General features: G+C 44.3%; 1 protein-coding gene across 2 annotated transcripts in view; it reads left to right on the top strand.

Moving 5' to 3' along the window:
* The window catches only part of PTPN21 (protein tyrosine phosphatase non-receptor type 21), a 79,834-nt gene extending 67,263 nt beyond the window's left edge, over window positions 1-12,571 (top strand). For both annotated transcript variants that reach the window (XM_038545501.1, XM_038545502.1), the window contains 6 exons: window positions 4,245-4,382; window positions 5,533-5,754; window positions 8,820-8,948; window positions 9,137-9,371; window positions 9,756-9,916; window positions 10,135-12,571. In XM_038545501.1, the coding sequence (XP_038401429.1) occupies window positions 4,245-4,382; window positions 5,533-5,754; window positions 8,820-8,948; window positions 9,137-9,371; window positions 9,756-9,916; window positions 10,135-10,263 (1,014 nt within the window). In that variant the 3' untranslated portion in view covers window positions 10,264-12,571. The remainder of the gene's footprint in view (window positions 1-4,244; window positions 4,383-5,532; window positions 5,755-8,819; window positions 8,949-9,136; window positions 9,372-9,755; window positions 9,917-10,134) is intronic.
* The last annotated feature ends 5,221 nt before the right edge of the window (window positions 12,572-17,792 follow it).

The following is a 17,792-nucleotide window of genomic DNA, read 5'->3' as shown; positions in this document are numbered from 1 at the left end:
TTCTAGTAGTTTTGCTGGAGATCATTAGTGAAAGTGAAGCTTGGGATGGAAGTGGAGGGCAGGAGGAAAGGGCCTGGCGCTGCCGTGTTAAGGAAAAGGAAGATAAGACGCAAGCCTGCTCTGTTAGTGACCTGTGAGAAACCCCGTGGGGTGATGCAGCAGGGCGGGGCTGCATGTCTGAGAAGCACCCCCCAACGCAGGTGTTGCTGGTGTCCGAGTGTGTGGGTGCAGCTTGAATTCACCTGGCCATGATCTCTGAGGGTCTCACAGTGATCTGGAGCTGGGAAAGTGGCACTTTGTCCGGACCAAACACCTGAGAACTCTCAAGTGTCTTTATTTTATTATTTTTTTTCCAAGTGTCTTTAGAAAAAAGATTCCTTGGAGAAAATGCAGCTCTTTGATTCTCACGGTAAAAGTAACCAAGAGTTACGACTTCCTATTTATTTGGGGCAAAATATAAAAGCATAACATCACCTCTAGCTGCCATTCCTGGGGCATTTTTACCATGTTCTGAGACGCGTCCAGCTTACAACAGGCCTATTGTTTCTTGGGAAGAGAAAACAGACTCTGAGATGTTAATGTAGCTTTTCCAAGGTCACACAGCTAGTGGGTGACTGAACTGGAATTTTAAACCCGTGTTTATCTCTGCACCCTACTCTATCATATTTTACACTGTTCTACACTGAGGTATATTGTATATAATGTTTTATTAAGTAGCTATTGCTTATCTCAGCCTTGCTGTTTTCTCTCTTTCCACCCAAATGTTTTGAGTCACAGGCATTGGCCAGGCATGTGTGCCTTTGTCATTTAAGTGCGGCTCCTCCAAGTCACCTTGCTGCGTTGCTCAGGCCTCTGGTTCCTTGCTGCCCGTGCCGCCGTGCCGGGAGCCCCGCACTCTAACCAAGCTAACACGCTTAATTAGCCGATCCAGTTCTCTCAGCGCCCTGGCAGGGAGGACTCCTCCCCCACCTGATAGTCTGCATACTCAGGCTTGAGGACCCATCACAAGCATAGTATCTTCATAAACTGGAAGAAAACTCACAAATTTTGCAGTGTGTAGAGGTAGACTGAGACCCCTTAAAATAGTGCTGGGGATTTAAAAAAAGCCATGTTTGCTTTTGATGAATTTGGGGCTTGAACTTTTAAGTTTATTTTAAATTTTTCTTGGGATTATATTCTTCCCTACCTGAACAGTAAAGACCAGTGTGTCTCAGGTCGGGTGGAGTGGAAGGTATGGATCCTGATCAACTATTCGGGGTGGGGACAGGGTGTGGGTGTGTCTCTGAAAGGTAATTCTACCTCAGTCCCTGAGCCAGCTGGACAGGGTCCTTTTCATTTTTTTTATTTTTATTTTTATTTATGAATGATAGTCACACACAGAGAGAGAGAGAGAGAGACAGAGACACAGGCAGAGGGAGAAGCAGGCTCCATGCACCAGGAGCCCGACGTGGGATTCGATCCCGGGTCTCCAGGATCGCACCCTGGGCCAAAGGCAGGCGCCAAACCGCTGCGCCACCCAGGGATCCCTTTTTCATAGTTCATAGTAGTTTCCCTAATCACATCAAGAACTGTCCATCTTTGTTTGTGTGTGTGTGTGTGTGTGTGTGTGTTTAGAGAAAGTGTGTGAGTGGGGGGCAGGGGGAGAGGGAGAGAGAGACTCTTAAGCTGGCTCTCTGCCCAACATATGGAGCTTGATGTGGGGCTCCATCTCACCCCCCTAAGGTCATGACCTGAGCTGAAATCCAGAGTCAGACGCTTAACCACCTGAGCCAACCAGGGGCCCCAGAACTATCCATCATTTTTATGCATGACCAAAATATTTTTCCCAAATGACATTTGTTTTGAGTATAGTCCACTATTCACACATATGGTCCCTGTACCTTTTGAAGGGGATGTAGCAAGATCCCCCAAATCTGAGGCTTTTGATGAGTTTGGTTCTCTAAAAGGACAGGTTTCGGGGATCCCTGGGTGGCTTAGCGGTTTAGCTCCTGGCTTCGGTCGAGGGTGTGATCCTGGAGTCCTGGGATTGAGTCCCACATCAGACTCCCTGCATGGAGCCTGCTTCTCCCTCTACCTATGTCTCTGCCTCTCTCTCTGTCTCTCTCTGTATCTCTCATGAATAAATAAATAAAAATCTTAAAAAAAAAAAAAAGACAGGTTTCCTCCCTCGTTGACTTTAAGCCACAGTATTAGTACAATTTTGTGATTGGATTATGCTCTTGCTCCCTTTTTCAGCATAACATATTCTCCTTGCTTGAAGAACATGTATGGCAGCTGTGGCTCTGGGGAAAGGTATAGGACCTAAGAGTGGAAGAGCTTGGGTCTGAGGCTACACCCTCCCATTTATTAGTTCTCTGCCCCGTGGGCTGGACCCAGCAGCATCAGAACCTTCTCTCCCTCTGTAGCAGGGGACTGTCACCTCTGCCCTGCCTGCTGTGTTAAGTCCCACCTAAGGTTAGGCATGAAAAACACTTTGCAGATTCTATGATGGAACATAGATGACTCTAAAGAAAGGTTTTTATTGTTTTGACACTGGTTGCCATTTATAAAGAGGTGGCTCTGTGACCTTGGGCAAGCTGTTCCGCCTCTCTGACTCCTTTACTTATTTGTCACGTTTTCTTATTTGTGAGGGAAGCTGACCCCAGAGAGTTGTGGGCGAAGTGAGGTCGAAGTTAGCTTGTACGTGAGGTTGTCTCCTACTGACTTCCCAAGTACTGAAGAGCTCTACCCCCCACCTCGCTAAGCCCCTGGGCCTCCTCATAGTCCCGTGGGGTTGCCGTGACCTTCACTCTTACGACCTTCACTGTTACTACAGACGGACTTAGTTTCCATACTCACATGTGAATTAAGGTTATGGGAGTTTAGTATTAAAAACAGTGAACCAAGTTGCAGACAAGCAGAAACACTTTAGAGTTCTCCACCCGTCTCCACTCCCCGGAACCTGATTGCTATCTGAAAAAGAGTGGGCTGGTGGGAGTGCTCCCACAGCCTGGTACAGATTTTGCTCCTGTGCTCGCTGGGTCCCGGGTGGTGGTTCTCACAGAAATCACAGCGGGGCAGCGCCCTGAACCCTTTGGGTCCACCATGCTCCAGGGCGGTGCTGCTTTTGACTGTGTGTGCCTTTCTTCACCCACTGGCTTTAGACCTTGGCCTTCCAGCCGGCATGGTAGGGCGGCCCTCCTGACCTCATTCTCAGGCGGGGGGCAGCTGGAGCCACCTTGTCCTGGCTGGCTAGAGCTGGCTTGAATTGTCAGGAATCTGGCGAGCCCCTTGATGTTCCCTTGGCAGCTTGAGTATTGGCATCGGGGAAACTGGCCAACGGGGCCAGTCAGGACCCTCCCTCCCAGAGCCCCCCACCAGTTGTTAAACAGCAGCAAACCAGGGTTTTCTGCCCAAGTCAGAATCGTGACAGTTTAGCCCGTGCAACAACCTCTCCACCTCCCCTGCCCGGACTGGTAGAGCTGGGGTGTAAAGCTCATTTCCTTTGTGAGACGTGAGAACACCCTGTCACAGCACTGTGGCAGTTGCTGTGGCCCCCCGAGGAGGTGTGGCATGTCTGAGGAGACTGCGCCTTCTTGGGCTCATCTGCCGAAGAGAGGAAGATCATTACCTATAGTCACGTTAGGAGATGCGCATCTCCAGGAGACAGATGCCCTGTCCTGTAGCCCATCTTCCTGGCGTCACCATGGAGATTTCAGTCCTCTTTGATTTTCCTAATTAAAAATGTGCCCGTTCTGAGAGGTGTCACCAATCCGACACAGGTCCCACCCGTCAGAACAGAGAGCAACCACAGAAAACACTTCATCTTTTCAGAATGACTTAAAAGAACTAGGTTATATATTTTTAAAATATCACAAAAGCCTATTGCAGTCACGTAACTTCGTGTAAAACCCATTTTTTGTGGATTGTCACTGATTTTTGTGCGCGTGTCACGTGTTGAAATTTGGGAGTTCTATGGAGGAATGCTGCCTGCCTGGAGCCGCACCTTTCGTTACTACAGAGACTTGAATTGTATTTCAAAATCTTCTATCTGCAAGACTTATCAGGGCTTTGGCCTTGAAAGGAATGTCTTCTTCCCAATGTTTGCTAAACAAATGTGCGTGTGGAGCGTAATCTCTCCCGTGCCTGTGGGTGAAGGAGAACACTCCTTCCCTTTGTTTCAAGTCCTCAGTACCCTGAAATTGCCTTTCAAGGGGGTTGTATTCGTGTATATTTCATATATACATATATAAATATTTTTATAGGGAATGAAGAAGAGCCGGGTAGATGCTAAAAAAATTGGTCCTCTCAAGTTGGCTGCCCTAAATGGACTCTCCCTCTCTCGACTGCCTCTGCCAGATGAAGGAAAGGAAGTGCCCGCCAGAGCCACCAATGACGAGAGGGTATGTACGAGACATATGGATATACTGGTATGCTTTCTCTGGAACGATCCATAAAGGCCAAGTGCCTTCTTGAGATTTTAGTCACTTTGCTAATCTAATCATCGTAAATGAGTGTTAAGGCATTTTATAATTTGGACCTCAAAGTTGGGACAAATCTAATATGTTAGATAATTTTAGAGTAAATGTCGGTTCTGTTTGTTGGTTTCTGAATGTTCTTTACCTTCTTCCAGCCTTCTGCAGCAGTCTTGATTTTTTGATAGCTTTTCAGTTTAGAGGAATTCTACAAGTACACATGAGTACACACAGGAAAGAGAACACTGATTGACTGCTTTCGTTGTACTGAAAATTCATCTCAGGAGTAAATAGTTCCCGAATTTTTCACGACTTTCTTGGTAACCAAGATATATTTGCTATGAGGTTATATTATATCAAAATTAGGCATGAAATAATGCTAAGTAAAAATTAATTTGCTTACAACTGGATCCTGGAGATAATTTCAGTATTAACTCTTTTTTTCAGTTTCTGTATATCATAGATCAGAAAACAAACAGAAGCCTTTGTTCATAGAGGTTGGAATTGATTCTCCTACGTACGCTAGGACTTACCGTTCTCCAGGAGAATTTTCTCTCTCTCCTAGGAGTCACAAAATTGACCATAGATTTAGAGAAAATTAATCCAACCAATTATTTTAGACCAGTTTTCACTTTTAAATAGAACTCTGCATTCTGCTTCTCACCAACAAGGTGCTTTCATTTGTTATTTTAACTCTTAGCGTTACAGCTTATTAAAAATTTAGCTGTGGTTTCACCTAGAGTTTTCACTACTAGATAATGCTAGACTTAAAGTGGGAAGACAAGGTTTCAGATATGCCATCAGAATGCAGTGTGGACAGGGACCGCCTGGGTGGCTCAGCGGTTTAGCACCTGCCTTCAGCCCAGGGCATGATCCTGGAGACCTGGGATCGAGTCCCACGTCGGGCTCCCTGCATGGAGCCTGCTTCTCCCTCTGCCTGTGTCTCTGCCTATCTCTCTCTCTCTCTCTCTCTCTCTGTCTCTCATGAATAAATAAATAAAACCTTAAAAAAAAAAAAAGAGAGAATGCAGCATGGATATAGGACAATACTGATCATCCCATACATTCTGTTTTACAGTGTAAAATTCTGGAACAGCGGTTAGAACAGGGAATGGTATTCACAGAATATGAAAAAATTCTTAAAAAACGGCTGGTTGATGGGGAGTGCTCAACAGCACGACTCCCTGAAAATGCAGAAAGAAATCGATTCCAAGATGTCCTTCCCTACGATGACGCCAGAGTGGAGCTGGTCCCAACTAAAGAAAACAATACGGGCTACATCAACGCGTCACATATTAAGGTGAGAGGAGCGAGCAGGGCTACAACAGGCTGTGAAGTTGTGAGTTCAGCTACAGGAATGATGAGAACTGTATCCACGTCTATGTTCTAAAAACAGGCTAGTTGGAACCATTGGGACAAATTATGTTATTAAGCTGGGAAATCCATACACCTGGCCGGGTGGGAGGTGTTTTACCAATAGAGCCAAAGCCGCATTCGCCCTCCCACGTGCTAAGCCCTGTGCCCCCCACACTGCTGCCAGGAGTCAGGGAGCACTCTTTGGCCTGACCTGAGGACCTTAGGACTTCGTTCTTCTAAATCTAGAGATTTCTTTCTGGCCCATCGATTATCTCCAGAGTGGCAGAATGGCTAGTTTTTCGTGATCACATACCTGCATTGATTCTTATGTGGCAAAGATGTCTGGGTATTTTGGTTTTTGTTTTGAAATTATTTGTATATATAATGATATATTAATTATTAATATATTATTAACATATTACAATATATAATATGTTAATAATATATATAAGTATATATTTATATTTATAGAGCACACGTGAGAGAGAGCACACACAAACGTGCGTGAGCAGAGAAGAGCAGAGAGAGGATCTTTTCTTTTTTTCTTTTTTTTCTTTTTTTTTAATATTTTTTATTTTTTATTTTTTTTTGAGAGAGAGGATCTTGAGCAGGCTCCATGCTCAGCACAGAGCCTCGACTTGGGGATCAGCTTCACAACTCTGAGATCATGACCTGAGTCAGAACCAAGAGTCTGAGGCTTAATGTACTTAGCCTCCCAGGAGCCCTGTCTGGGTGTTTTTAATGGTGGTCACCAAACCTTTTCCGCGTGTCGTCTGTTCTCTTTGCATCATTCTTGTCATCACTAATTTTTTTTTTTTAAGATTTTATTTATTCATTCATTTATTTATTTACTTACTTATTTAAACATGAGTGGGGGTGAGGGTAGAGGGAGAAGCAGGCTACTGGCTGAGCAGGGAGCCTGACTTGAGGCTGGATCGGGACTCTGGGATTGTGACCTGAGCCGAAGGCAGCCGCTAAACTGAGCCACCCAGGTAGCCTTCCTGTGATCATGTTTTGTTTTGTTTTGTTTTTTTAAAGATTTTATTTATTGATTCATGAGACACAGAGAGAGAGGCAGAGACACAGGCAGAGGGAGAAGCAGGCTCCATGCCGGGAGCCTGACGTGGGACTCGATCCTGGGTCTCCAGGATCACACCCTGAGCTGAAGGCAGCGCTAAACCACTGAGCCATCCTGGCTGTCCTGGGATCATGTTTCAATATCGTTTTTGTTCTTTGTGGAAGCGGTGCCGCTTTTTCCCGAGGGGCAGTGTGATGCCATTGAACTGGGGTCATGTTACACCCATTAAAATGGGAAAAAGTGATGATTCCCACCTGGTAGGTGAGGGAAACCAGGGGCTCTCTCTTCTGCATCATTGTACATTTTGCATGTGCTGCTTGGAGATACAGTCCTTTTATTTTGAGAAGGAGAAGCTTCCTTGTTGGGAGTGAATGAGGAAGTATCCATGGTCAGGTATCTATCTTCTTGCCCACATCTTATTTCATTTGCAAGTGGTATCTGATGAGCGCAGTTTCACACTCGCTTTCAGAGACCTGGCAGTCTGCCTGTGGATGCCAGTACCCTTCATGGTCTTTGGGAATCTGCATGTGCTTTTTAATATGGGTATAGGGGCACCTGGCGGGGGCTCAGTTGTTGATCATGTCATGATCCTGGGGTCCTGGGATCGAGTCCCGCATCGGGCTCCTTCTGCCTGTGTCTCTGCCTCTCTCTGTGTCTCTCATGAGTAAATAATATCTTAAAAAAAAAATAATTTGGGTATAATTTATTTAAAAACCAAGCATTTCTGTGGAATAACTCATCCAGCCTCTTGTGACTGGATGGGTGAGAACTGAATCAAGTTGTCCTGTGTGGGTATTGCAGAAGCTACCGAGGTCAGCTGAAGAGCATGGAAGATGGCCAAGCCTCAGAGCTCCTAGATCTGTTACCTGTCAGCATGGGGCTCCCTGTGCTTTCCTCTGAATAAAGCGCTGACACCTCCCCTGGGGTGGCCCCAGACCCCCACCCACACCCTGTTACTCACTGTGGTGCTGGTAGCACCGAGGGAGCCCCTCTCAGTGAGATTCCAGCCGGTGGCCCTGAATGAAAGTATGGGCAGAATAACCCAGGCACTGTGGTCACCAACATGGGGCGGGGGGGGGGGGGGGGGGGCGGTGGGCTTTAACCCAATCTCCTGGCCGTAGATCCAGCAATGGCTCTGTTCCCTTAGACTGTCCTCAAGGGGATGCAGCCTCAGGTGGAAGCTTAGTGTCATTCTGGAGGGTGACCTTGACTTAGAAGTTCAGAGGGGAGACCACTTTCAGTAGGAGTATTTTTTTCTGCCCCAGAAATCTGGCATTTAACCTCGGTTTTGGCTGGATTGTTACTACTTTGCCTACTGTGTTTAGTACTTCATGAAGGGAAACTGTGTTTGAAATTTAGGATACTGTTATGGTGATACTGTTTTTCTAAGAAGAACCGTAACAGCAGCACTAACAACTGTGTATGGAAAACCTATTGATGTGCAAGCACCTTATACACTGACTAATTTAGTCCTGCCAACCACCCTATGAGGTACAGGACATTTTTATCTTACACATGTGAATAGAGAGAGAGGTTAAGCAAATTGCCCCAGGTCATGTAGATATGTGAATTTAGAGTCCATACATTTATAATCCGGTAGTAATAGGAATTGTATTAACAAGGAAAAAGAATAAGAGAAATCTTTATTCTGAATAACTCATTTTTTAGTACCACCATAAATGAATGTGCATACATGTATGCATATCTACATAAATACACATTGATTAATTTTTAAAGATTTATTTATTTAGAGAGAAAGAGGTTGAGAATCCTACGCAGACTCCCCACTGAGCTGCGTGCCCAGCATGGGGCTCAATCATACGACCCTAAGATTATGACCTGAGCTGAAATCTAGGGTCGGCTGCTTAATTAACTGAGCTACCTGGGCGCCCCACATATTAATTTCTTTAAAAAATCTTTTCTAATTTCAGGTCTCTGTCAGTGGAATTGAGTGGGATTATATTGCCACGCAGGGACCGTTACAGAATACCTGTCAGGATTTTTGGCAGATGGTGTGGGAACAGGGAGTGGCCATTATAGCAATGGTGACTGCAGAGGAGGTAAGGACTCATCTCTCTTCCTTGATTTGGTCAGCCTGAGAGGAGCAGTTAATGTTGGTCACGGGGAGTCCTGGCCTTGAAGGAAGAAGGCAGAGTGGGGTTGCAGTTCTGTGCTGCAGACACACTGCGTGATGGGGCCCCCGTGGCTGGATGCAGTGCTGCGTCCTGACCGTGCCTGCCTTTAACAGGAGGGTGGAAGGGAGAAGAGCTTCAGGTATTGGCCACGACTTGGTTCCCGTCACAACACCGTCACCTATGGGAGGTTTAAGATCACAACCCGGTTCCGCACGGACTCTGGCTGCTACGCCACCACAGGCCTGAAGATGAAGCACCTGCTCACGGGGCAGGAGAGGACAGTGTGGCATCTCCAGTACACAGACTGGCCTGAGCATGGCTGTCCAGAGGACCTCAAGGGATTTTTATGTAAGTATCTTCGTTCCCAGCACAATCTCTGCTTAAAGCATCCACATGGAGGAAGACTTAGGCTTTAGAGATATTTCCTTTATGTTATCTCACAGAAGCTTCGGGCTTGCTTTAAAATAAGGGCGTTAAGTGTTTAGAGGAGAGTGCTGGAACTGACTCCTAGAGACTGTCTCCTCCATTTCATTTTGTAGAGGGGCAGTTGGAAGTCGGGGCAGAGGCAGTGACTCGCCCACAGTCACACTGTCAGTGAGGGGTGGGAGGTGGTTAATTGGCACCCTACGCTCTCTATCTGGAGTCCTCCCCATCAGTGATGGTAATCTGGAAACTGTCAATTTGATGGGCCTTAATGCCTGTGTATTTTCCTGTTTCATTGATACTTCACAGCATACCTTGAAGAGATCCAGTCTGTTCGACGCCATACGAATAGTACCAGTGAGCCAAGAAGCCCCAACCCTCCGTTGCTGGTCCATTGCAGTGCTGGTGTGGGAAGGACTGGCGTCGTCATCTTGTCAGAGGTCATGATCGCCTGTCTGGAACACAATGAGGTAGCTATGTCCTTTCGTCAGGGCGGAGGAGTGGGCGGGCCCAGGGCTGGGGCACAAAGGACCTAGAGGCCTACCAGTTTTTTCTAAACAAGTTCCCCGGAGGCTTCTTCTAGAAGACGCTGAGGGAGAAAGTGTCCATTTCTTGACCAGATTACTGCCCGTACTCCTCCCCTCTCCGTGGGGGTCAGCACCCCCCTCATCGCTGTCTCTCCCTCCAGGTGCTGGACATCCCAAGGGTGCTTGACATGCTGAGGCAACAGAGGATGATGATGGTGCAGACCCTCTGCCAGTACACATTCGTGTACCGAGTCCTCATTCAGTTCCTGAAAAGCTCCAGGCTCATCTGAACTCCCACAGCTTGTTATGGGGACCCAATCTTGTGAAGCGTTTACAGCTGAAAACAAGTGCTCGCCTAACTCGTCCTTCCTCACCGGATACCCGAGAGGCAGCGCGCTGCCTGGGCCTGAAGGACGGCCCCATGAAGGCAGCGTGTGGAGGGGGCCAGGCCGGGCGTCTGAGCCTGGGAAAGATGCTGAGGAGAAGGACTTGGTCCCGAGGGCCCAGCCCCACTCCCATCTGTCCGACTTGCAGCACTTGCACACTTTGTGGAGGTTGTTTTCTAGACAATTCTCTGTGGTACTGAAGCTGTGCCGGGCAACTCTGGCAATCAGTGAGGCGCATAGATTTCTATCTTTGTTAATGGAATTTTATTTTATAACTAAAGTATTTGGGGTTTTCTTGTTGAGAAACTGAACTTTTCTGCGGGGATGGTCCACAGGTGTGATTGGTTCCTCTAGAAGTTTGTATTTAAAACCGTTACTATCTCTTGTTATTTTTTAAATAAAACCTTAACAGTTTAGCTACCAAACCTAAAACTACAAGAAGAATCTAAAAGTGTTATTTTGAAACAGAAGGCATTTTTATATTAAGAAAATTTTTTATCCTGAAATACTCTATATTTGTACCTTCTATATTTTCCAAACAAGAGTTCAACTCATTAAGGTACTGAAATAAATCATTTACTGTAAGAGAAAGTTGGGAACGAAGGCACATTGTCGAAAATGTAAGACAATAATCAGATTCACTCCTTTTTTCAGTATTATTTGTAAACCTAAGCGAGTTTGATTTTATTGGTTGAAAATGAAGTGAAAACCAATTGCATAGGTGGTTTTAAGCACTTTGTTGTTAAAGACAAATCTGAGTTTTGATGTATGTATTGCTTGATAGATGAAACAGTAACAGCGAATTTTGTTCAGAAGAAGTGCTCTGGAAGAGATAAGGAGTAAGCAAGCGTATGTCGGATGTCAGGGCAAGAGGAAGTGTAGCGGAAATGCGCGAGGGCCAGCGTGCGATGCCTGTGACAGAAGTACAGTATTAACCACACTCCGAGAGGCTGGGGTGGTGGCTGAGCCCCCACCTGGTAGGTCCCCCCCCCCCGGAGTTCAAGGGCCGTCACTGTCTGCGACTCACTCTTTCCTTGGAGTTCTTGTACCTAAACTGTCCTTTTTAAATTAAGTCAGGTTTATAGTCTCGTTAAAAGGAGCCTTGAAGAGGCTTTATTTTCTTCTGATTGAAAGAAGGGAAGAGTTGGTAATAGTTTCACCTCATTTCCCAAAACTTCAGCCCCAACTTGTGAGGCCACCAGAGATTGCTGTGCTTTTTGAGAGATGCTGGGGTTTTAGTGCTCGAAGCCCCTACCTTCACCCCGGAGGTCAGTGGGTCAGTGTCAGCTTCTGGGTTCCTCCCCCGGCCCCCCCAGCCCTGTCGCATCCCAATGGCAGAACCCAGCTGAGTTGGGGGGGGGGGGTGTTGCCTTCGGTGCCGGCTAGAAAGGCCTTGCTAAGAGGCCCTCACGGAGGGACTAACGGTCCAGTAACGCTGAGGCGCCATCTTGTTTTTCCTTCTGAGGCTGCTTCTCTGAAATGCGGAGCTTCCAGGGCTCTTCCCCTCATTTCAATATCCTAGGGATGGTTCTGAGTCCCACGTTCGCTCCTATAGCAGTTTAACCCACTGTAGTAACCACTGAGTGTGTGTTTCAGCTGTGAGGCAGGGCTTGCTGCCTACAGGGTCTGCGTATCTCCGGGGTGCCCCGAAACCAACCCCCTGAGGAGAACTCAGAAGATACTAATGACAGTGAGTAGTGGAAGTGGGCACATTGCTCACTTAGGGACAAAATGTTCATTTTAAACCTGAAATTGTTTTAAGACGTCCTGTGTAAGCAACAGTAGACCCAAGTGCAAATACTGAGAGAGGGCTCCCAAAAGAATGGAATAAGAGTTTTATGGTCGTGTTTCCCATCTCCACACATCATGTAAAGGACAGGAATGTTGCTTCTTTTTCTCCTGTGGTATGTTTTTTTAAAAATGCTTTTCTGCAGGTTTAAACATTTTCAAGTGTCCCATTGATAAGAACATACTGTAATGTAAAACAAAGACCTAAAGAGTAATATATGGTATATTTGTGTTCGGTTGTAATAATTATAAGTAAATTACTTCTGAGGGCTAAATTACACTGTTTTAAAGGTCACTCTTAAAATGTCGCATGTTTGACTAGCTTCTAAGACTCATGTAATTTCTTATCCCTTTTGAATATTTAAACTTTTTTTCAGTTAGTATGATATGAAAGTATTTCTGAATAAAAATCGGCATTACTGGACTTTGAAGTAATGTGATTTTCAGGAGCAAACTACAACACTGAGGCTCCGTCGGTTTACCACATCTGATGTCGTCTGCCAAACTTACACAATGTCAGTGTCTTTTAGTTCCTCGAGATTCTAAATTTCAGAGCAAAATGACCTAATGTACATTTTCACAAAAAGTAGGTTATAAACCAGTGTTTTCCAGCGGGTTGATTTTGGCATCTCTGGCATCAGTCTTCCTCATTGGTGGGGTCTTTTGATGAAATATTCTAGCTGAGAGTTTTAAGCACAGAAAGTGTTCATTTGGAATGTAAATTTCAGTGATGATTAACTACTTTCCTCTGGAACACCCACTATGAAGTATTCTGAAAACTCCAGTATTTAGCCTTTAAAACCCTTTGGCAGAATTGAAACAGAAGGTGGATGGACCTGTGCTTCCAGAAGCTTCCAGAAAGAGCAAGGTCTGGGCAGGAACACAGAGGAGGGTGTCAGGGTGTAGGACCAACTTTTTGTGAAGCTTCTGTTAGCAGAAACAAATAGCTCCTTCAGGTGAGTTGATTACGTTAATATTCACAACATTAAGAAAACATTGTATATATTATAGATACAATATAAAACGTGTCTTAAAGTATACAGCTGGACATCAGCTGCCCCTTAGAACGGGTTTGAGATTTTCATGAACAAATGGAAACAAAGGTTACTGTTTATTGTAAATCGTTTTTAAATCACTTTTTTAAAGTTTTAATTTATTTATTCATTTTAAGCAATCTCTGCCCCCCAACATAGGGCTCGGACTCATGACTCCTGAGATCAAGAGTTACATGCTCCTCTGACTGAGCCAGTCAGATGCCCCCAAACCAGACTTTTTGAAGGAATTCTTTAGGATATAAATTTAGGGAACTTGTTTCCCATCAAGATTTCATCTAGAACAAGCCAAAACTATCTTTTTCCAGCTTAAAGTTTATTAGAAAAAAATCAATTAGAGGGGGCTTTTTTTTTTTTTTTTTTTTTAAGATTTATTTATTCATGATAGAGAAAGAGAGGCAGAGACACAGGAGGAGGGAGAAGCAGGCTCCATGCTGCCGGGAGCCCGACGTGGGGCTCGATCCCAGGACTCCAGGATCGCACCCTGGGCCAAAGGCAGGAGCTAAACCGCTGAGCCACTCAGGGATCCCCTGGCGGGGGGCTCTTTATTGAGGTGAGGTGGGGGGGAGAGAGGGAGAGAGAGAGAGAGAGGGACATTCCAAAAATAGAGGAATAGGTACTGTAGGAATTTGCCTGAAAAAACCATTTCTCAAAAGAACACGAGTTTTTCAAATTCCTCTAGATAAGGAATCCATGCCAGTATCTACAATTATAGAAAAATAAGGACAAATCAGAAAGTCCAGTTGTTTCAAGTCTGCATGTGTTGGGGATGATGAGTGGCTACAGGATTTTAGGCAACAAAGGGGTTCTTGGAGGGTTCAAGTGACATCGTTTTCTCTATGTTAACAGACGCTTCCCAAATAAAGATGATGATGCTCCAAAAGTTCAGGTGTATGTGTGTGGAATTACTGAGAAAAATAGTCATGTTTCCCTTGTGAACAGCATCCCAAATGGGTAACTTTCCTGGTTTGTCTTCCCAAAGCTAGTTCAAGCTGTAAGACCTCTGAGGGTAAAGGTGGACTAGAACCAAGTAATTTAGAGCCGCTTTTGTCCTGCAGCATCCTGGTGCTGAGACTGGACAATGGATTGCCTGCCTGGTGGTGGGGACAGAGCCTTAGCAAGACTCGGTCGCCTTGAGCAGCCCTTGCTGAGATGGAGTTCTCCATCCACTAAATGCAAATCCCATTTGTGTTACCAAAACGTAAGGGGATTGGGACGTGGGACCAAGTGAGCCAGGGGTGCCACCTGTGAAAGCAGGTGAAGGACGGTGAATTGGCACCCCACTCCCCTACCTTTCCTGCTCTCCCTTACATATCCTTCTTTACTGTCAGTGCCATCAAATGGGAAGCAGAGGCTAGGACAAGAAGGGAGGCCAAGGTCCACAGCACCCCGCTGAGGAGGCCGCATTTCCAAGGCAACTGTTGGCACGAAAAGCATATTGGTCATGTGTACATAACAGGGTTTGCTGCACATCATGTTTCCAAAAACGTTTAAATTACTCCATATAACTGAGAAATTAGTTTTCAAAAATCTAGAGTAAACCTAGACTTTGTCTGATATGTTGATAGGTTAAGGGATAGTAACCACTTACTTTAAATTATGCTTTTTAAAAAAAAAAAGATTTATTCACAAGAGACAGAGAGAGAGAGGCAGAGACACAGGCAGAAGGAGAAGCAGGTTCCCTGCAGGGAGCCTGATGTGGGACTCAATCCCGGGACTCCAGAATCATACCCTGGGCCAAAGGCAGGTGCTAAACCACTGAGCCACCCAGGGGTCCCATAAATTATGCTTTTATATTATAAATAAGTGCACGTGGATGACAAGAAAGGAATAGGTGTATTTGAACTTCTAAGTGCAGAATTAACGGTATGGCTTAATTTTTGAAAATTATTAGCTGTATAAATATTTTGATCATCATTCTTCAGTTTCCATTATATGACATGGTGTGTCGTATAAAAAGATTTAATAAAAAAATAATAAATAAAATAAATAAATAAATAAAAAGATTTAATATCTCTCAAATCCTTTGGTTTGGAATCTATACCATCGTGTCTCCACTCCATAGCAGCACACAATGCCACTGTAATCTATTTTAACTAAGCTGGTTGTTTTTAAGCTGTGTAAAAATATCAGTACTGTATATTAAAGTTGTCAAATGTGCACACTAGACATTTTAAGCATATATGTGTATTTTAAATTCACACTTGAAAAACTCGGGGAAAAAAATCCACAATATTCACTCATAGGAGCAAGTCTATGACTGCCAAAGAAATTCAGAAGGTCAGGTTATCTGGGCTAACCAGAGCGTGAGTCAGGCTTCAATATGGGGGGTAGGTTGATGAGACTAGTACAGAATTAATGACAACGGGCTTTCCATTGCAACTTGCGCATTCATCAGCTGAGAAAACCCGAACAAATGAATGAGGGATGAAGCGCACTCATTTTTCAGAAGAATGCAAATGTCCCAGGTCATGTGCTATCACAAATGCTAGGAGACGGCCCTAGAAGTTTATTAGAAATCACTTGCAGTTAATGGACCACTGAATGAGACAAATCTTTTTACTTATTTTATAGTGATATTTTTCTAAATGTAATTTGATCTTAGAGCTAAATATCCCCAAAGGATCTAATGGTTTTGCAGTTTTACTGGAATAAAACCAGTGCAGGGGATCCCTGGGTGGCTCAGGGGTTTAGCGCCTGCCTTTGGCCCAGGATCCAATCCTGGAGTCCCGGGATTGAGTCCCATGTTGGGCTCCCTGCATGGAGCCTGCTTCTCCCTCCTCCTGTGTCTCTGCCTCTCTCTCTCTCTATGTCTATCATAAATAAATAAATCTTTAAAAAAACAAAAAACAAAAAAAACACAAAAGAACAGTGCAAATACTGGTGGTTCAGACCAACAAGTAGCCTGAAAAATTAAATCTTCTCCAGAGGTTACCAACTTATTTCCAGAACAGATTTTTTTTAAAACAAGGTTAAAAATAATACAAAACTCAAGTTATCTTTGAAAGTTAAACAAAAGGTGAAGGGAAAAAAAAGAACAAAACAGAAAAGATACTAGAATTTGTAAGAATTTTAGGCCAGTAGAGCTCTAATGGGTTTTATTTGCAGTTTGTTTTTACGGAAGGACAGAGAAATTGAAGTGGTAGTTATAACCGTGTAGGGATGATTCTTAATGCTTTTCAAACTTTTCTGTTAATAAATTTCTCTGTTAATAACTCCCATATTAGAGTTCCTCAATTCTATATTAAAAGCAAACAGCTTGGGGCAGCCAAGGTGCCTCAGCGGTTTAGCGCCGCCTTCAGCCCAGGGCATGATCCTGGGGCCCTGGAATCGAGTCCCACGTCGAACTCTCTGCATGGAGCCTGCTTCTCCCTCTGCCTGTGTCTCTGCCTCTCAATTTCTAAGCCACACCAAAGGAATGGGAAAAAATTAAAATATTTGTTAGTATAGCAAGCCTTTTGGAAAGCTTGAATGCTTATCTTACTCAAAAGAGTGACACTGGGCCTTTGGAATATTTTGCTTTTTTTTTACTGTATTCTTATGTGATTTTTTACATTATGACGTAAAATAGATTTTTTTATCATACAACTGTTAAATATTTTCCTATCAAAACACTTCAATGTTTCATTCCATTGTGCTTAATTGGAGGAAACATTCTGAGGTATAAAGATGCAGTTTGGCTCAGATGAAGAATTATGCTGTAACAAATCAGAAACTTGTTATATAATTCTTTTTTTTTTTTTATAAATTTTTATTTATTTATGATAGTCACACAGAGAGAGAGAGAGGCAGAGACACAGGCAGAGGGAGAAGCAGGCTCCATGCACCGGGAGCCCGACGTGGGATTCAATCCCGGGTCTCCAGGATTGTGCCCTGGACCAAAGGCAGGCGCCAAACTGCTGTGCCACCCAGGGATCCCTATAATTCTGAGTTAAAGACTGAAGCAGGGATGCCTGGGTGGCTCAGCGGTTTAGCGCCTGCCTTTGGCCCAGGGTGTGATCCTGGAGTCCCGGGATCGAGCCCACATCAGGCTCCCTGCATGGAGCCTGCTTCTCCCTCCTCCTGTGTCTCTGCCTCTCTCTCTCTCCATAAATAAATAAATAAATCTTAAAAAAAAAAAAAAAAGACTGAAGCAATCCCAACCCTACCTACAGTGAATTTAGCAGAGCATAGTTTAAAAATTAACATCTAGATAGCAAATCCAAGTGAAATTGCAACCAAAGTTAATATGATTTAACAGACCTAATAAAGCCAAAATTTGGAGAGAATTTCTTTGAAATACATTTTCTTAGAAAGTTGCCCTATAACCCAAGCAATGCCCTGCGAAGTCTACCTTCCTGACGTGCTAGTGTCAAGAGTTGTCTAGGGTTATCTTCTAGTTTGAAAAGCAATTTGAAGTGCTTTCTGAAGATTAATAACGTAAAAATGTATAATCAGAAGAACTTAATTTTTCTAAACCATCACTGGTTTGTAAAATTGCATACATTTAGTGGGCAAAAAAGTTTGACTGAATGTTATATATATGAAATGAATGTATTAGTTTGTTTTTTGCCATAAAAATAAATGTTGAAGATAGAACTCACGTGATACATT

Source organism: Canis lupus, chromosome 8 (assembly GCF_011100685.1).
Source record: "Canis lupus familiaris isolate Mischka breed German Shepherd chromosome 8, alternate assembly UU_Cfam_GSD_1.0, whole genome shotgun sequence".
Lineage (NCBI taxonomy): Eukaryota > Metazoa > Chordata > Mammalia > Carnivora > Canidae > Canis > Canis lupus.
Note: the sequence above shows the minus strand (reverse complement) of the source record. Positions and strands in the feature narration are given on the sequence as shown.